At 48.0% G+C, this 13,935-nt stretch overlaps 1 protein-coding gene across 2 annotated transcripts in view; it reads left to right on the top strand.

Annotated features, from left to right (window-relative positions):
* Nucleotides 1-13,935, top strand: part of LOC138570729 (SURP and G-patch domain-containing protein 2-like) — a 187,242-nt gene that overhangs the window by 25,390 nt on the left and 147,917 nt on the right. For both annotated transcript variants that reach the window (XM_069649140.1, XM_069649141.1), the window contains exon 3: nt 119-1,372. In XM_069649140.1, coding sequence (XP_069505241.1) covers nt 119-1,372 — 1,254 coding nt within the window. The remainder of the gene's footprint in view (nt 1-118; nt 1,373-13,935) is intronic.

A 13,935-nucleotide genomic window follows, 5' to 3' on the forward strand; every position in this document is an offset into this window, starting at 1 on the left:
GGTGAGCTGATCTAAATGTGCACGTTTGTTGGTTCTAAAAGCCCATCATTGAGACCTTACTGCTGGTGTTTACTACTGCATGTTTAGCACAATAAACGTTTTTTTGTTTATCCAACAGCTCCTTCAAGATCTGGCCTAAGATTACCAGAGCAACGCTATGAAGCTGATTTTCAAGATGAGGAAAGGATTTTTCGATCGAAGCGAGGTGACTTTCCAATGCAATCCCGTCGGGAGTTGGAAGATGAAGTTTCTGCTAGTCTTCACTTTGTTTTTCCAGACCGTAGACGATCTCGCAGCCCCCCAATAAGCGATAAAATCTACTTCAAGGAAGATTTTGCCAGTTCTGAGTTAAGGGGCAGAGACTTCAACCCCACTTCAAGAGAGTCCTCTTGGTCTCGAGAACAGGAACGTGCTCGTTCTCGACTTAGAGATGTTAGCCCTCTTAGACCACATGAACGAGACTTTGAAGGAGGTCGCCTGGGAGAAGGATTTAGGGGTATAATGGGTTCGGATTATGACCCAGTGCGGTCAGAATTCAGAGGCCGAACAGTGCAGGGACATGAGGGTTCATTTACTCCGCGTGGAACAGTAAGGGAGGAGGAATCGTGGAGTGTTAGAGAACCCAAGACTGATGTATTGGATGATGCAGATGTCTTTTCTAAAGTTGGGAGTCAGCTGATCCACTGGGCAGAGTTTAACAAAATAAAACACTCGCCCGATTTCTATCAACAACATGGTGCTCTTTTTTTGGCAGAAACAGAGGCTTGTGCCAAGACACTGGCTTCGTTCAAATGTTCACTGAAAAATGAACACCGGGATTTTTGTTTCAACGCCGTCCGAGAGCTGAAGCACCCAGCCCTAAAAAGTCCAAAGGTTGATAATGAACTATTAAACCTGCTGGTGAATAAAAATGCTGTGCAGACGAAGAACGACTTTTTTGAATTAATTAAACCTTTTGATAAAAGTATGATGTCAATTCAAGACTCTCTTCTAAAGAGCGTTATTCCACTTTTAATGGCATGCAATACATATGAATTAAACAAGGGCTTTGATAGTTCAGCTGACCTGCGCAGTGCCCTTGAAAACACAATATCCCTGTGCCGTAAATCACTTGTGCTTTTTGGACAGACCTATTCCCTTGCAACATGGTTCAGACAGGAGAGAATTCTTGAAACGGTTGGCTTACGGGGAAAAGGACCAAGACCTTCAGCATTTCCAAATCTTGATGATTCCTATCTGTTTGGGAAAGAATACATGTCTCATCTGAAAACTTTTCTGGAAAGCAGCAGCACGCCTTTCCGCATGAAATCGAATGCCAATGCTTCGGAAAAGAAGAAAGACAGCGATACACATGTGAAGTCTGAGGCTGAAGGTAACTGTTGAAATGCAATTTAATGTTATTTTTATAGACTGAATTTGATTTTGGAGTCTGAACAAGGTCCATGCTTCAGAATACCTGGGAGATGTGAGGTGTAGCCATGCAAACGTTGGCTTTAAAGTTTAGTCCCCGTGGAAAGGAAACCGGGGGTCCTGGGATTTTGGATGCTTGTGCTTTTGTTAATGGGTGAACATGGGTTTGAGAGCAAAATATTTTGGTCACGAAGTACATTGCATGCGAGATAAGCTGTCCCTCTTTCTGACCCCTGATGCAAGGTCCAAATCCTTAAAACTCTGAGCTAATGGGCATAACTGTTTAAGTGCAATGCTGCCAGACAATTGATGTGGCAAATTGCAGGAATCGCTGTAGCAGATTTGTGAGGTAAGCAGCCATGGACTTGGATGAGTGAACTTCCCAAGTGGCCACCCAACCTTTCCCCTAACTAAAGGAGATCCAGTACATCTGCACATGGCCCTTCACTCCCATCCTCTGTTATCCCATACCATTGTTTTGCTTATCTGTGGTGTGGTATGCTATATTGTATTGTTTTCATTGCTCTGCAATATATGTGCAACTTTTTTCTGCGATGGTCATCCTTTTAACCTGACAACTACTTGGTTTTTCACCTGCCTGGGAGTCTGTTTTGGAGCAAATGTTTTGTGTTTTCAATGGCTGTACCTTCATTGCCCAGGGAGTACACTTTCCCTACAGCAAAGATTGTGGGGCCATGTAGCTGGTAATGCTAATTTTAAAGTCCATGTAGTGGGTGGTAATTGAATGCGTTCTTCTGCTTGAGAGTTAATCTCTGGGGACTGTGCTAATGTCCTTTCCTGATCTGGCGGAGGGGTCTGTCCTATTGTGTCTGGATTGAAATATTCTGCCATGCGTTATTATGCTGCAAATACGGATGAAAACCAAGGCCGTTTCTCTTGTAGCTGGGACCCATCCTGAGATGAGTACCTGTTCCCTTCCCTGCAGGAACTTCATCAGGCCAGCTACAAACCTAATGGTGGTCCGTTTTATTTCTAAGCTGCCAATCTTGTCAAAGTATCATAACTGTACCAGTTTATGAAGTTTAATACCCCTGCATTCAAATTTCAAGCTGCAAGCTACTAGCCAGGCACTCGCCTCCTCAATGCTACCCACAGCACGCCATTTCTGACTAGTTGGCTGCTAGTCGAGAGTGCACGTTTTCGGGCGTGCCAGGGTACATTGGTTCTTGACATTCCATGAAGTACCGTTTTACTGCATTTGAATTGCCCTGCTCCCTTCCGGAAGGTGCTCTATTAATGGTCAGTCCTCACTACCACTGTGCGCGCACACGCACAAGATTCTTAAACTTGTTTGCTACCAGACGATCAGTTTCTCTCATTCCAACAGTCCTAAAAGTAGTTCCTGTTTTGTTGTGACCACCTACTTCTAGCCAAATAAGTCACTATCTCACTTTGCAATGTTTCTTGGAATCTTTCCTGTGGGCGTTCCCAACTATGTTATCAACGTGGATTTCTAAATATTTCTGCATCATCCCCACCTCCTTCATTTGTATGCATTGTTACAAGCTTGTACAGGGCTTTTCTCAGCTGGCACATATTTGTTTCTATCCTTTTGAAGCATTTCCAACATTGTGTACCCCTTTCCTAATGATTACAAGTGTAATGAGGCCTTCCTATGAGTTGACCTGTTAGGAAGATGTTTTCTCAGCCCTTTTGTATGCTTGTGAAAATATCCCACGGATACACAGGGTCCCAAAAGATTGACCAAATTCTTCACATTGGTAACTAAGCAGGAGCACTCTGGCTTCGCTTTAGGTTGGAAGGTTATTGAGCAGGTACAATTAGTCGCACATATGCTCCCCCCAAATAGTACTGTACACTGTAAAAATAAGTGTAACAATCAAGTCAGTTAAGTACTTTGCAGTTTACTGTTTAACGCAATAGATGTTGGACTTGCCTTCATCAGTAGCAAATTGCTCGTTGATTCTTGGCAAGTAACAAATGGTGAGCTTGGCAAGTAAGAAATGAGCTGTGTATGTGGAGAATTTAGGGGGAAAGTGACTTTTTATGCTTTGCTAGTAAATTGCAATTTGACGACTTTCTCCCTCGTGTATGTATTAAAAAGAGCATCCTACGCCTAAAGCTATGACTTACGCTGTAAGGTTAAGTGCTGGGGGGGGGGGAAGGAACCCACGCCAGTGACTAAACTAGATTCCTACAGTCGTAATCAAGGGGGCCCACAAATGCAAGTACATGAGCATAAGCAAAACTGAAGGTTGATTGCTGAAAGGAAGGTTATGAATTAATGTTGAGCGCTGGCAATGGCTCTGTCCAAAGCTCCAGACAATTCGTTTTTCAAACTGCTGATCCATTTTGTTACAGAAGGGTGCAATCCATGTGCAAATATGGTCGCGCCAAAAAGGAGCAGTCCAAGCTGAAAACATGTCTTGAGGTTGCTTGTGTCGGTGCAGAGGTGACATGGCCTAGCCGTTCAACCTGGAATGCTTGCTTGGTGGCAGGCCCATAAATGCTTTGCATATGGCTGTTCTTCTATAATGTTGCAAATGGTCTATAAGCAATGGTGTGGACGATTGCCTAGAGTAATGTGAGTGGTTGATTTTTTTTTTAAATTAGAAACTTCCACCCATCCCATTTTCTTCCTTCTATCCCACCTATTAAATAGCAAACTCAGGTTATACACAGGTAGACCATAAACGATCTCTCCTTAGAGGGAGAGGCAGGGGGTCAACAGTTCCTGGTAAGATGGATTTTCAGAATCCGCGCTGTGGACCTATTCTGAGGGGCCAGGGTTCAGTTAAGAACACACAGGGCACTCTAAATACAAGTTGGGCAGAATGTATAAAAGGTATTTTAGTCCTTAGACAAAATCTTACCACAGAAAACGCACTGGTAAGTAACCCTAAAACAATGACACTATACTCATTCACCTTCGTGTGCTCTGCTAAAAAATGTATTTGAAAATAGTTTTCAGAATACGGCAAGTGTAATTAATAAATTGAACCAAAATCTAAGCAATTTAGATACAATAAAGGAAAACCTATTCAAAATGATTTGGGGTTCAATGCCCGAAGCAGAAATGTCTTTTCTCCCCTGAACATTACTGACACCCCTACTTACCTTGCATTCCGTTGTCCGTGCGACACCTGTTCCCTTTCACTTCTGTGATCGTGAACCGGCGCTGCGGTTGCCTTTTTTGGGCCAGCTGCAGGTTTGTCCCCCACAACCCCTGCTCACAATATAGTGAGCAAGGGTGCAGGGGACAACCCTGCAGCCCCCAGCACCGAATGTGATGTGATGTCGAACGTTTCGGCCGTTAGGAATTTTCGAACGTCCGAAAATCGGCCAAATCACGAATTGGGGGGGGGGGGGGGAATAAAAATTCTGGTTATTTTGGCCTGAACGTTCGGTGGCCATTCCTACCTAGAGAAGAATGGGCCTATTGCCCTTTGAACAAGTGTTGGCTTGAGACAAAAAGTAGATTGAATGCCCCCTAAGTACAATAAGATTGCTCTTAAGAACAAGAGGAAAGTTCTTCAGACCCTCTCCCAATCAGCCTCCTTGGGGGAGACCCGGGGAAGGATACTTGACCAGAACACTGACGTTCAAGGCTAGGCAAGAGTTGCATACTCTGGGAACCCTGTAGGAGTTTCCACATTTTGTAGGACTTCCGGATTATAATCTTTGGTAGGAGCTCCAGGGGCCTTTGGGGCATAGGTGTCTGGTTTTGGGCCAGCGATGGCCAATTGATGAAAATGGCAGAATGCGGTCCCTGGTGATGGAAACAAAGAAACCGTCCTGCAAGGCCCTGCTTTGAGTTGGAGAGCTGCAGATTCCGGGAAATGCTTCTTGTTCTGTACTATGGATCTGCAGTATCCCAACATTTGACTCTGGAGGACGACTGCTGCAGGACTTTGCCACGCAAGTGCAGGAAGTGTTGCTGGCAAGCTTCAAACTCCATGGTGCTTAGCGCGGTGCAACGAAGTGTGCAGCCATAGCTCCCATTGAGCCGGCAAGGAAGAGAGGCTGTAAGAGGCCTGCGGAAGGGAGCAACATAAAGGGGCACTAGGGAAGGAAAGAGGTTGGAAAGGGTAGAGTGGAGAGGGTGCGAAAAGGGAGAGGGAAAGAAGGAACATCCATGGGTAAAAGGGTGGATTTGGGCTTTCATGGCTGGTTTTGGGTCTTAATTAGCGCTCTCTATAGTGAAAAGCTCCTAGGTGCTACACTTCATATAGATGCGAACGGTTAAATCCCTTTCGTGGTGAGAAGGGGATTCAGGGTGCAGTGAGTGGAGGGGGGGGAATCAGGAGTGTGAGGCGGGATAGTGCGTGCAGGCAGGAACCTGAAAGGAAATTACCGAAAGATTGGAAGCCTTGGGAGGTAGGCAAAGTGTGGAAGCCAGAACACGAGCAAGTACTTGGAGAAGGAGGGCGCAGATACCTTTTCAGGGTACGAGGAAGAGTATGACAAACAGGAGCCACCATGATGGAGATGATCGGCTAGAGTCTCACATCTGCTGTGCCCCTGTATGGGATGATGGAGCTGGAAACACACTGGTGGAAAGGACAACTGGTATTCACTAGGCACCTACGAATAGAGATCCTCCAGAGCACCAAGAGACCACACAAGTGTATACCATGCGCGGTATAAGAACATAACCTTAAATGAATAATTATCCTGCCCCCGAAGAAGCTGAAACGTCTTGCTCCCTCGAGCCCCCACCTCTTCCCTCATTGGAGCAGCATGGCATGAAGGTAAGCCCAATGGGTTTTTAAATCGCGGGACACTTCCACTGCATCTTGAGAAAGCAATGTTTATTTACCACTATAATGTTCGCCGTGCTCGCTAGTCGCTACACGCACCAACAATGTGCTTGTGTTGCTGATCTGAAGTTTCATCAAATCGTTTAAGATCGTAATGCATCCGTGAAACTTTTATTGGGACATTTTTCCATATTCCAGCATTGATTTTGCTGTTTTGTGGTCACTTTCAAAGATGGCCACCACTGCTGAGGGCAGTGGAACCATCCTTTGAAGCCTAGACCCTCTGCAATTGGCTGGCTCACTTCCATTTTATCCAGTCTGGTTCCTTCTCTGTACTTTGTCCCCTCTGTGTGATTCCAGACGTCATGACTGCTTCCCAAGTGAGATCGTACCAAGGGATCACCACGCATCATGCACGCCTACTAGTGAGTGATGGCTGAGCTATCCTGTTGCCTCCTCCACGAACTGAGCTTTGTCATGTGCCCTCGTGCCTCCCTTCCCACACCTAATCCTACCACTTCTCTTACTGCATTTGCATTTAAAAATCGTTTTTTGCTGTTCCCTTTCATCTGTGCACCATTTATTTTAGGCCCATGTTTGAAAAATTTGCATTTTTGCTTTCTTTGAAGGCCTATGTTTGAAAATAGAATTTAGCGGTACCCTTTTGCTTGCATTTAAAGCCTACTTTTGAAATATCTCTACTTCTGAATTGTATTTTCGCCTTTTGGTTCTACTAGGACACCTGGCCAGTCAGTTTAGCTAGAACTGTGCAGTGCAGCCACTGTTCCTCATTCCTCTACTATCCTCTTTCGCCCCTATGTCTCTCAACATCTCACCCGTTTTCTCTAACTGCTACACTATCACCTATCCCCCGCCCCATCTCTCTCGAATTGAGGAAAGAGCACAAAAAAGACATCTTGAGTGCAATTCCTGGTTTCCCATTGCAGACACCTATGTCAATGCTTCTTCCAGAGAGGTTTTCACCGATCTCTTCTCTGTCCCCTCTTCAGACCTATGGACCTCTCCTCATCTCTACTCTCACTCCTTCCTCATTCTCTCCCATTAATGGTGGTGCCAAGTGGGAAGTCCTCTTGGCTGGCTTCTCATGTTCACATTGCTTCGTTAATGTCTACCACACAGGCGCTATCGTTGAGGGTCCTCAACCCAACCTCCTTCTCTTTGACCGGATCCTGCCATCGCTTAACTTCCTACCTTCTCCTCCCACTACTCTCTCTATACCTCCCCACCAGTGTTCCATGCCCTTGAACCCCTCCTCTGAAAACGTTCACAGGCAAAGCGCTCCTTCACCTGGCAACTCAACACCCGCTCAGCCAACAAACACTTGGCTTACATCTGCCTTCTCCTTGAAGACATTGACATCCACATTCTCGCTCTTACCGAGATGTGGTCCAATGCCAGCTCAGTCAATGCTTTTGACTCCCTCCTCCCTGATGGATACAAAATAATTTCCAAGCCTCGACCCCACTGCTGGCGGTGGGGTTGCCTTAAACTTCCCTGAGTGGGTTTCTTCGACCATCTTACCCACCCAGCTCTACTCTTCCTTTGAGAGTCTGGTGTGCAAATTGGTAATCTCTCTCCCTCCACCTTGCATTGCCAGCATTTACCGGCCTCCAGGAACTACCACCCTGTTCCTCTTGAATGGAATGATTTCAGTTCTTCCTTACTTTCATCCACCTCCAATCTACTCCTCTTGGGGGATTTCAATATCCAGTTGGACATTCGTGTCACATCTACTCTTTTCATTGACCTCTGCCCTCTTTCCTTCTCCATTCTCCCTTCTGGTACAACCCACTTGGCTGGACACACTCTTGATACCCTCATTCACTCTGGCCCCAGTCTCTCCTCTCCGCTTGTTAGCCGTCTTTCTTGGTCAGTCCATTCTCTCCTCCCATTTGTGTATCTTTGGCACTCTGACCGCACCACCAAAATTCCTGACAACACTAACATTCGCCCGATGAAACGTGTCAACTTCACCTCCACATTCATCCCACCTCACCCCCCTTGCCCCTGACTCTACCACTGAGACTGCTCTCAGCAACCTCTATTTGTCTATTACCAATACCCTTGACATTCTTGCCTCAGTCATGAGGATCTGCCTGAAACACGTCTTGAAGCGTAACACCTGGTACGACTCTGAACTTGCTGCCCTGAAACTAAGTGCAGAGGGGCTGAATGCAAGTGGCAAACCTCTGGCGCATCCTCTGACAAACTGGCCTGTCGCCTGCTCCAAAGGCAATGCAGACTCGCCATCCGTCCCATGGAAAGAGCCCACATACAGACAGATTTCTGGTGCATCCAACAACACAATTGAACTTTTCTTCCGCAGTAGTCTCCTCTGCTTCCCCGGTGCTCTGCAAAGCACTGGACACCTCTCCACAAGAACTCGGGACATCCAGAACACCCTTGCTTCTCACCCTCCCAACCCTTCCCACTCCACCTCACTCCCCTACCCCTGTCACCTGAAGTTGTTACCGGAGTTGTCAGCTCCATGAAGGTCTCCTCTAAACAGGTTTCCTCTTGCTCATCCAGAACCATAAAGGACAACCTTGGCTGTCTTGCCCCTACACTCACTGATTTCTGTAAACATTCTTTTGCCACTGGATCTTTCCCCTCCTCCCTTGTGCGCCCCCTCCTTAAAAAAAAAAAAACCTTCAGCAGACCCTACCTATCCAGCAAGCTACCGCCTTATTTCCATCACCCCCTTCCTGGGGAAGCTGGCCTTGCCACAACTCGACTTGCACATCAGATTCCGAGCCTCCAGAGGCACGGAAACTGCTCATGAGAACACCTGTGAAGAACTACTTGCATCTCTTGACTCCAACTCCCCAGCTGTACTCCACCTACTCGCTCTCCCCTTTGCTTTTGACAGTCAACTATTCCAGCCTCATACAAAGGCTCCACAATACCCTTGGTGTCTTGGACCGGGCACTGGAATGGCTGACATCCATCCAAACGGACTGCACGTCCCAGGTCATCCTGGGCTCCTCCTCTCCTACTTACTTCTCCACCTGTGGTGTCCCCCAGGGCTCTATCCTCTCCCGTTGGCTCTTTATCATCTACCTTGCTCTGCTTGCTCGCCTCATCTCCTTTCTCTGCCAACTTCCAGTGTTATGCTGAGGACACAACTTTTTCAAACTGCCTGCTTGACCCTTTTGCACCTTCCATCATCCCAGACTGGCTATCTGCCATCCAGTCCTCGTGCACCGCCAACAATCTCTGCCTCAACGCCTGTAAAACTGAGATCCTTCCCGTTGGGACGCCTGTCCAGTTTCAGCTCTTACTTTTTGAAGGAATTCTTCCTTTTCTCACTTTCTGCAAGAGATTCGATGTTACCTGAACACTGGTTCTCTCTAGGCTTGACTTACAATAGCCACCTCCTGAATCTACTTTCTTCCACTCTGCGACCCCCCTCCAGTTAATCCAGAATAGGGCAGGGACCGCATCTCTCCTGCCCTAAAATGTCTTCACTGGCGTCCGTTTGCTGCATAGATTAAATTCAAATCCCTCTATCAGCCACAAGGATGTCTGTGCCGGGGACCTCTCTTCAACTTGATCTCACTAAATGCTCTCCTTGACCTCTACGTTCTCTGGCACCAGCTCTGTGTGTAAAGCATTTTGCTAAACAGAGTAGGTGGTTGATCACAGCCCCCCCCCCTCTCTATGCCTTGAGCAGAACTTCCTTAAATTCAGGAAGCTCCTCAAGACTTTCCTCCTTCTTTCCCTTCTCTCCTTTGCTAATTTGCACAACTTCTGTGATGGATGTACTGGGTCCTTGGGGCCTCCGACTTCCCACCTCAATCGTCCCAGCTTCCATCTACCCTCAGCACTTGCCGTTGCACTCCCTCCCTTTGGAGGCTCGCACTTAGCCAACGCGGCCTCTGGTCGTCTAGCACTCTCCTCATCATGCACTTATCTGTGGCTTGTTAGGGAGAACTTTCATTTCTGTGCTAATTCACTCTTTTGCAGCACTGAAGACTTTTACATTTTAACTCTTTAGTGAGTGGGACCTTTTTTTTCACTTGTTCCTGTGTTTTTCCCCGACTGGGATATTTTTTCTGAGTCTGACAAACTGCATAGGCATCTGCTTAATTTATAGTGACCCAGCCCCCTCAGTGCAGTTCTCGTAAGGTTTAAAAACCTTATTTTTTTTTTTTGGGTTATACTACAGTTCCCAAGAATAGTAAGGGGAAATTGATCTTGCTTAGCTTTTTACTTTGTAGTTCCAGCACACGCCATTTTATGTGGAGTGTTGGGCAGGTTACCTAGCAGCTTCTTATCCTACCTTCTCATGTAACATTTTTTGTTAAATTTACTACTTTAAATGGTTGGTGGCAGTGGTTTATTTTTTTACTACCAGTGTGCATTTTTACTGCAGGCTGTACCCTCAGCTGCAGTACAGCACCCATGGGTGACCATTTAGTCAAAATGGCCCATGTTTTCTTTTTTTGACATTTTCTGTTTGTACAGTCTTTCTTGGCTTTTACTCTATATTGAGACAGGTTTGACCCCTTGCCAGGCTTCAGCCCTGAAGCCTGCCCCTGGCTCCAGCATGATGGACAGGAAGTGAGGCACGGTTCCGAAACTCTCCTGTCCTTTGTCTCTTGGTGTGCCTGAATGAAACACAGTCCTGATTGGCCTGCTGCCTGTCCGGGAAGGACAGCCACCCTGCTGGCTGATTCACAGCCTAGGGCTGTGAATGAATGAGAACAAGCTTAAAAGGCGAGGTTCTTGGGACTATAGGCAGTCCACCACTAGAAGAAAATCCGAAGAAGAAATCGTGAAGAGAAGCCCGCTGCAACCTCATGGACCTCAAAGTGCCTGGTGAAGCCCTGCTGATGTGCTGACCGCTTATTTTTTTATTTTTTTTGTTTTTATTTAAAAAAAAAATTTCAAATCGACAGAAGCTCCGGACGGTATGACTTCTCCTCTTGGGCTGGTGAGACCAACTAGCCCCTAGACTAACTCCACTTAAGCACAACCCTCGCCAGTGTTGCAGGAGCCCAATGCTGGGCGTTGAGTGTCCGTTATAGAGTGCAGCGTCTTCTGCAGAACTAATCCAGCCAAAAGCTCCAGAAGCCTCCTACGGACTCGGGATATCCTGATCCAGAGTCCAGGACTGAGGGTGCAGGGAAAGTCCAACCTGGGATATTCATTCTCGTTCTCCATCAGTGCTGTTTGAAAGATGCTGAAATCACAGAGCCGCTGAATCTTAGAAAATCTGTAGCTGACTGTCCTCTCACGAGTACTGTCCCCACGACTGAGGCCCAGAAACAAGGGTCTGCTGTAGCAAGGGGGCATCCAGCTGGAACACTTTCTTCAAATCAGAGGTATTGTGGGGGCTTGGGGTATTTACCTTATTGCCATAAGTCGTGCTTCCTCACTTGAGACGTGCAGTGGCTTAGCTTTTGGAGTTGAACTCCACTTCCCTTGCCCAGGCTTAACGGCTTGTGTTCCTCCAGTGATTTTCTTGAACTATGACTTTGTGAAAGACTTTATCCAAGAACTGCATCTGAACTATTGACTTGCTCCAATTGACTTTAGCTGTCCTGGATCCTTAAAGGCACCCTTCCAAATCTATTGGCTTTGGCATTACGAGGACAGTTACTGCGGGGAAAGGCTTACCTAGATTTCAATAAAGGATTCAAACTGTCTTCACATTATCAGAAAGTATTTTCTAACCCATCCTTCCTGAAAGCAAGAGTCTAAATATATTGGTGTTTAAGATCAATAATGATAGTATTGCATTTAAGTCACTCGGGGTATAGGAGAAATGTATTGGCATTACCAAAGAGTATTTACCAACTTTATTGACTTTGTGAAGTGATTCTACAGTTTGCTTGACTGTTCTCCAGCATGGGGTCTGCAGATCTGAGTGGGTTTTGTCCTTTTGAAGGCACCACTCCCACGGGGGTACAACAAAAGGCCAAGTCCGCTACCGTCGAGAGCGCCGTTGCGGCGGGCTCATCAGCAGCCAGGGCGCGTTCGACATCGCCATCTGCATCGGTCTCCAGTCAACGCTCCGGATCTTCATCCAAGAGGAAGTCGGATCACCCTTCAAGCTGAAGGTGGCCCCGGAGACGACCAAGGAGAAGACCAAACAGGGTACAGTGTCTGGCCTACCCTTGGCGGAGGAGAAGACCAAAGGGGAATGGGCCTCTGAGCCGGCCTCGAAGTAGGCCAAGCAGGACAAGGGGACTGGCCTGACCATGAAAGCCCATGTGCACCAGACTAAGGTGGCTCCTTCTGTCGATTTGGTGGTGGTAGCGTACCTTTCAAAGGCTGCGGCGGCGGACCGGCAGGGTGCCCTTCCGAGGGCAAGAGTGTCCCTCCCAGCCAGGAGGGAGACTTCATTCCAGCCCATTGAGAAGACCCCAGAGAAGATGCTCTTCCCGAGACCGTCCCCTCTGGATGCGATTGAGAGGGCAGGGAGGTGCTAAAGTCCTTCAGGGCACGGACATCTCCTCTGCTTAAGAGGAGAAACTCCTCTACCTCCAGACCATCCAGGAGGAGGGTGGCGACACGAGAAACGTCTGAAATCACAAAGAGCCGCTGAATCTTAGAAAATCTGTAGCAACGAGGGTGCCGATGAGGACGGGGATACAGTCGAGGGCGACTGAGGTCCTCAGATTGACCCTGCTCCTACGCCCCAGCTGCCTCTCTGTACACCACAGCTGCCACCTAGAGATCTTTCTATGGACATTCTCTCCACTCTACATACACTTGTATCTGAGATACAGAAGAGGATGCCGGTGTCGCTGCCTGCTCTCCCAGCGGCTCCGGTACCGACTGCCCCGCTGACAGGGGAACCGTCATCAAAGAGGAGGCACACGCTGCCTCCTTGCCAGCAGTCGCCTCCTTCTCTGCCAACCTCGGCAAGTGAGACTGAATCGGACACTGACGCCAGCGGGATGGGGGAACCTCCCGTTGCTTCCGGCCAGATCCTCTCTGCCAGACGAGATAGGATCCTTCCATGCTCCAGAGGAGAAGGAAGGCTTCTTGTATCAGCTCCGCGAGGCAAAGAGGAAGACCATCCTTTCAGTCCCTCTCTTGGATGACATTTGGGATGAAGGACTGGCACTCATGAAGAACCCTTATACGGCCCCAGCTAAGAGGGACCGTTTAGAGAAGTACATGGTGACGGATTCCGTGCCCAAGTGCTTGCGAGACCAGCTGTCCCCGGCCTCAGTTGTTTCAGCAGCGGCCAAGAAGTCAGTCTGGCTCGGCGTTTTTGGTGACGTCCACCCCTCCGGACAGCGAGGGGATGAAGTTGGATGCACGATGGGAAGGCAAGTTATCTACTCTGGGGTGATGACCATCAAGGCCTCCAACGCCATCACTATGGTTGCGCGCTACGACCGGGAGCTGTGGTTCAAGCTCTCACCTCTGCTAGGCGTTGGAGATTCTGCAAATGGACAAGGTGGCTTCGGACCACGCCATCACGGTGGCCACAGACATCACAGATGCAGTTTTCCACCAGATGGGCAATGGCATTTGCCTTCGCAGCTCTGGCCGGGTCAAGGCCACCAACCTTCGACATGAGGTCCAGAGCAGGGTTTTAGACATGCTCTTTGACAGAGACCATCTTTCCGGGAAGGCTGTAGGCGAGTCTCTAAAGGCCATCAAGGCGGACACAGACGGCACGTGCCCAGGGCACGGTACAGCTGCCCTTTCGGTCCCCAGGAGGCAAGTCTCCCCAATGCTCGAAGGGTTACGGCGGGTGCTCCTCCGCTTATCGCCACCCCTCTGCCCAGGAGACCAACCT

This window comes from Ambystoma mexicanum, chromosome 1p, assembly GCF_040938575.1.
Source record: "Ambystoma mexicanum isolate Mex_15411 chromosome 1p, UKY_AmexF1_1, whole genome shotgun sequence".
Classification (NCBI taxonomy): domain Eukaryota; kingdom Metazoa; phylum Chordata; class Amphibia; order Caudata; family Ambystomatidae; genus Ambystoma; species Ambystoma mexicanum.